The sequence below is a fragment of the Saccopteryx leptura genome, chromosome 6, assembly GCF_036850995.1.
Source record: "Saccopteryx leptura isolate mSacLep1 chromosome 6, mSacLep1_pri_phased_curated, whole genome shotgun sequence".
In the NCBI taxonomy this organism is placed as follows: Eukaryota; Metazoa; Chordata; class Mammalia; order Chiroptera; family Emballonuridae; genus Saccopteryx; species Saccopteryx leptura.
Window position 1 is genome coordinate 195,495,168 of NC_089508.1, and position 5,865 is coordinate 195,501,032.

General features: G+C 60.8%; 1 protein-coding gene across 1 annotated transcript; it reads right to left on the bottom strand.

Annotated features, from left to right (window-relative positions):
• Nucleotides 1-1,062: 1,062 nt before the first annotated feature.
• UNCX (UNC homeobox) lies at nt 1,063-5,308 on the bottom strand. The gene is made up of 3 exons (XM_066343890.1): nt 4,951-5,308; nt 4,540-4,715; nt 1,063-2,511 (listed from the first exon to the last, which is right to left on the bottom strand). Exons 1-3 carry the CDS (start codon nt 5,234-5,236, stop codon nt 1,357-1,359), a joined length of 1,617 nt encoding a protein of 538 aa, XP_066199987.1. The 5' UTR covers nt 5,237-5,308; the 3' UTR covers nt 1,063-1,356.
• Nucleotides 5,309-5,865: the final 557 nt, after the last annotated feature.

Genomic DNA, 5,865 nt, shown 5'->3' on the forward strand with positions numbered 1-5,865 from the left:
CCAGGAAAATCGAGGGCGGGTTGGGATTTTGGGGGGAGGTGGAGGATTGGTGGAGGTTCACTTTGGGGTGGGGCGGCTGCGAGCAGGGGAGGAGGCTAGGGGCTGGCTGCAGGCTCCAGCCAAGTTTGCTAATATTTCTTCGCTGCAGATGTCCTGAAGCCCCCGAAGGGTCCCCCGGGGACCCGGACCCTATTAGAACAAATGTGCACTGCTTTTGTAAAGAGGCGCGTTGGCGGCGCCTGTCCTATTACAGGCGACACATGATCAATAGGCTGATAACGCAGCAACATCAATATAAGCGACAGAACAATGAGGGATATCATTGGGCATCTATCTTAATATAGCCGGCTACAAGAGCGCTGACAAAGAGTGTAGCTCATGAAAATTCCGCCCCACGATTCCCCATCTCCGCTCCAATATGCGCACGCACTCCCCCAGCTGCCGGCGCTATTATTCTCCAATTTCAATTTGACACCCCAGCCTTTCATGCTAATTCTATTATTGTAAGAAGTTTATGTGATTTCATATCACTAGAAATCGGTAATGTATAATAACCCTTTGGGCAAGAAATCCAGTCCCCGCAGCAGCCACCGGAAAATAATTACTTTCATATCAAAACTCTGCAGGAGCCCAGCGGCCCGGCCCTTGCAGCCCCCGGCTCCTTCACCCCGCGCTGGCGCGCCCCTGCGTGTGCCAGTGCGAGGGGGTGCGCGCAGGGGGCGCGGGGGCGTGTGTGCGCGCGCGTGTGTGTGGCGCCGGGTAGGAGGGGGGACGCGGGGGAGGGCATGCGAGGGGGAGCTGCAGATGCATAAATTTGTTCAATCAGAAAACACAAACACACACGCACACAAAAGGAGGCATTAAGCGCAGACCTGGGGGAGGTGAGGAGCCTCGTCCCTGCCCCACCCTCGGGGAGAGCAGTGGAAATGGATGGAGGGGAGGAGGGACAGACTAGGCACTTGGAAATTTGAAATAGATGGACCTGAGAGCTTGCGTTTGACCAGCTTTATTTATCAAAAATGGTACATATATAAATATTCTTAGACATTTTTGCATTTTACAAGGCTGAGGATTCTTGTTGTGGGTTTCTGTGTGTGTGGGCGTGGGTTCGGTTTTGTTTATGTTTTCTTTGCTCTCTGGAGAGGAGGAGGGTCTCACCCCAAGTCCTGCGGTTGCAGCCTAGGTCCGAATTGATACAGCTTTTAAAAAAAAATAAAAATAAAAAAAGGGGGGAGAAAAAAAAAAAGGGAAAAAGCAGTGTTTCTAAGCCGATCACCTGATTTCGTTGTGAGTCGGAGCCTGAGCCACCGGTGCAGGCCGGCTGAGCTCCTCTCTCGGCCGCCGCAGCAACCGCCCTCAGTCCATGTCCACCTCCTCGCCATCCGGGGCGCTGGGTCCGGCCGTGGCGCCTGACTCGGGGGCCCCGCAGGTGGCCGGCTCCCCGGCGGGGCTGGGCTCCCGCGGTCCGGGCCCGGGCGACGGCGGGAGCGGTGGCGGCGGCGGGGCCGCTGGGCAAGCGGCCCCGGCGTCCGAACAGTCCCCGCCTCCGCCCTCTGCCACGACTGGGTCCCGAAAAGGCGCCGGAGTCGGGACCCCCGGGGAGGCGACGGCGTCCGGGCTGCGGCGCGCAAAGGCCGAGTCCTGAGCACAGCCGGGCCCCGGGAAGGTCCCGAAGCTGGCCTGAGCAGGCGGTGCGGGCGGCGCGGCGGGCGCGGGCGGCGCATCCTTGGGCGCTGGCTCAGGACCCGCACCGCCCTTGAGCGCGGCCTGCGGCACCAGGAAGCCTAGAGGCTGTGTGATGGGATAGAGCAAGAAGTGGCCCTTGCCGATTAGGGTCCGCGGCGCGCACGGCAGCCCAGGCGCGAAGTCCAGCCCCGCAGCAGCGGCGGCGGCGGCAGCTGCCGCTGCGTTCGCCGGGGCGGCTTTCCGGCGTGGCGGCGAGTCGGACAGCAAGCTCTCCACGCTGAACGGGCTGGCCTTGGGCAGGCTCCCGGCGCCGCGCTCTGCCGCCACCGCCCCAGGCGCACATGGGGCTGCGTCCCTGTCCGCGGGGCGGCCTAGTCGCAGCTGCGGGCCGGCGCCGCTTCTTTGGCTCGGGTAAAAGGCAGGGTCGCAGGTGCCGGGAGCTGGCGGCTCGCCCGGCGGTGCCGGCACGGAACCAGCGGCGCCGGCATTGTGCGCGCTAGGGCCCTTGGCCGCAGCGGCGGGCGGCGGCGGCTCTGGTGGTTCCGGGGACAGGCCGCCGCCACCGCTGTCGCTGTCGGAGCTGGGTGCGCTGTGCAAGGACAGGCTGCCGGGCGAGTGCAGGTGACGGTTCTGGCTCTTCAGCAGCTTCTTTTCGTGCTTGCGTTTCTTCTTCTCCATCTTCTCCAGTTCCTTGCGCGCGATCTCCTCTGGATCCATGGGCTCGCCGCTGCACGTGGTTGGGTGCGAGTTGTGCGCCGGCCGCCCCGGGCCCTTCTTCGTGTTTTCCTTCTTCCTCCACTTGGCCCGGCGGTTTTGGAACCAAACCTAGAGCAGCCAGGTGGGAAAGGAAGGTAGGATCAGGCGGGGAGGGGGGGCTTGCCGCTGGGGCTGCGGGTCTCCCCACTCCCCCCAAACAGGCTTGCATAACCTGGGCTGGGCCAGGGGGGCGGGAGCCAAGCCACGCAGCCAGGCTGGCCCTGAGCTGGGTTTCCGCTCTCAGGCAGCTGGTTCCAAAGGTCATCTTTTCCACCCAGAAGGAGATAGACCGGGCCTTTCGGCTAGCTTCCAGCTCTGGCTTCTCACCTCAGGAAACTGGGAGCTGCCCCTTGGTTGGGTAGGGCCAGTCTGGCCCCTGAACGAGGGCACAGGGTTCTTGGTCCGGAGGTAGAGAGGAAGGCCCCGCCTTGCCCCTCCTGGCTTCTCACAGCTCGAGTTCTAAGCAGCCCGCCTGGCCTGGCGCTGACCGTCTGGCTGAGGACTCCAGGCGGCTGGGCTCAGCCGCCCTTCACACCTGTCTTCGGCCCCCTGGAGACTGAGTCAAAGCCCTGATTTTGGCATTTCCCGTGAAGGGAAATCTGGATACTTTTTCTAGAAAGGTCTGGGAAGCCAAGTCCGATCTGAGAGAGGGCAGACTCAGCAACCTGCCCCCTCCCCCCCCCCCACACATTCACACACATTTTCTTTCTGGAGGCTTCATGTCAGGATTTCAAACCAGTTGTGCTTGGCTTATGGGTGGGGCGGAGGAAAGCAGGGAACCAGAAGGCTCGCTCCCAGGCCTGGCAGAGCAGAGGCCCAGGCCATCCTGCCTCTTCCGCTCTCTGTGCAGGCCTTGTCTAGGGGAGTTCACAGGACTGGGTGGTGGTGGTGGGCACAGTGGCCTAGACCTCTACCACTGCACAAACACCAGCCAAGGGTCAGGCACACTACCCTTCCAAAGAGATAGCGGTCATTCAAATTCTTTGTTTCGGCCACACTGACAGGAGGCACAAGAGCAGGCCCTCGTGGTCACGGGCAGCCTTGTTGGTGCCGAGGTATGGGTATTAAGTTGCAACTTCTCCAAGGTTGTAGCTGCCCTTCTTTTGAGGGTGCACATTCTAGGCTGCCTTGTACCAAGAATTACTCAACATTGCATTAGGAGAGAAATGAAGAGGTCTTGACTTCACTTAAGACACTTAGAACAAATGGCACGAAGGATTTACAAACAGAAGAGGTCACGAGGAGAGGAGGCCAAGCACAGGACCAGAACACCTTTTTAGACAAAGCGATTGGTGCTGAACAGGCGTCCGGCCAGTCTCTGCCTCAAAGCCCCGTGCCCACAGCTGCACACCACACTTACCACCAAAAAACAGTTCTGTACTTGAGGGAAACATCTAATTATGCACAATTCATCTTGAATTTTTAATCCACTAAATTGATGCTGTATTTTTTAAAAATAACACCGCTGGCTGTCTCCGAATAAAAATTAAGTTACAGGGAAAGGGAAAAGAAAAAGATATAGCATGGGTACTAAAGATTCAGACACCTTTTCCCCCAATGTGTTAATTGTTTAAGTTTCCACCCCCCTTCCTCAGTTGTCTCCTCCTGCAAAGCGACTTATAAATACATGTTTTCATTTGAATATTTTAGAGGCAAAAGGTAAACAAACAAAAGCATTCGCTCCAGGCTGGTGAACCCGAACCCTTCCAGGGCTCCAAGGCACGGGTCCGCCTTCCACCAGTCTCCTCTAAATCCAGCCTGCCGCCTTCTCGTCTCCTTTCCCGCCCAAACCACCGAAATCTCATTTTGCGCGGTTGCCAGAACCCCCCACACGGTTCCCGGTTGGGACGCAGCAGCTGTTCTCACCACCTTGGGACAGCCACCGGCCCCTCCCGAGCCGCCTCGACTTTTAGGGACTCTCACTTCCTTCCCCAAGAGACGCAGAGCCCCAGAATACCTCACCACCACCACCATCCCGAAGGTGAGCGCCCGGCGGGCTCGGAACCTACGATGTGGCTCCACCTAGAACAAAGGCAGCTGGCGCCGGGTAGGCCAAGCGGTGGGATGCGGACTCCAGGAGGGACGGGGGGCCTTTACCTGAACTCGGGACTCGACCAGATCCAGGCGCAGCGCCAGCGCCTCACGCATGAACACGTCAGGATAGTGACTCTCGTTGAATGCTTTCTCCAGCTCCTCCAACTGCCAGCCGGTGAAGTTGGTGCGGGTGCGCCGCCGCTTGCAGCCCGGGCTCTCCTTGTCTGGGTCCCCCGAGTCTGCGGGCGTGCACAGGACGCCGCGCGGCTCAGCCACTGCCGGAGCTAGATCCGTCCCCCACGCTGCTGCCCTCCGACCGCCCTGGGTCCAGGGGCCACCGAGAGTGCTGCCACACGCTCTGTGCCGACTGGAGGTCCGGACCCAGGAATGCCAGTGCCGCAGCCACCCGAAACTAACTCCTCTGCCCAAGAGAGTAATCCCCCTCCCGTCCCACTCCCCGCACGCTGCGCCTACCTGACAGCTTGAAGGGCTGGCTGTCGCCGCCTACCCCGCAGGCCGCCGGCAGCAGCGGCGTGGGGTTGACCACCGAGGCGGCGGCAGCGGCGCACGAACCGCTGAGCAGGCCGTCGATGGAAAAGGGCACCGAGGCGGCGGCGGCGGCAGCGGCGGCTGACTGCAGCTGGTGGCCCGCCAGCTCGTACACGTGGTGGTGGCCCAGCGGGTAGGGGAAGCCCACCACGCCGCCCAGCGAGCCCCCGAACTGGGCATGCGGGTGCTCCAGGAGGCGGCCGTCCATCATCTCGCGCGGGGGGCCGGCGGCGGGGCGCGGGGGCGCGGGCCGAGGCCGGGTTGGGCCAGCGGCGGGAGTCGAGGGCGGCGGCGGCGGCGCAGACAGGGACCCGGAGCCCTACACATGCTTCGCCCGCACTCGGCGCTTTACTTTATCAACATCAAGCTCCCGATAATTAGCCGCGGCCCGGGGAATTTGGGACCAATAAGAAGCGCTAATCGGCTCTGACGTCAGAGGCGTGCTGGGTGCAAGGAAACGTTTTCCATATCGATTGCTAATTATACCTGACATGCACCTCAATAAACAGTATCAGGAACTGTCACAACAAGACGGAGGGGGGGGACAAGGAGGGAGGAGCGCGGGCAGCGCTGGGCGGGCGCGGGGAGCGGCTGGGCAGGGGCCCCCAGCAAGCCCCCCACTTCAGTTCCCGCTGGCCCAGCCCGCGCCTCCCCCGCCGCCGGCTCCCGCCCCTCCGCAAATCACTAATAGATTTCCCTTTAAAACATTCACCGCGTGTTGTGGGGATTTTTCACCAGAAATGCTGTACTCTCTGAACCTTTAAAGTGATGTTGCTCCAATTACAGAGAGACATTGAGCGGCAAATAGACTGATCCAATAATAGGAGATTCATCATCCGC

Bases quoted from the DNA above. Each gene is read 5' to 3' on its own strand.
- UNCX (XM_066343890.1), bottom strand. From the start codon at position 5,236: ATGATGGACGGCCGCCTCCTGGAGCACCCGCATGCCCAGTTCGGGGGC. The intron at 4,716-4,950 runs GTAGGCGCAGCG...GCACGCCCGCAG, and splicing joins CCAGCCCTTCAAGCTGTCAG to ACTCGGGGGACCCAGACAAG. The intron at 2,512-4,539 runs GTAAAGGCCCCC...TGGCTGCTCTAG, and splicing joins TGGTCGAGTCCCGAGTTCAG to GTTTGGTTCCAAAACCGCCG.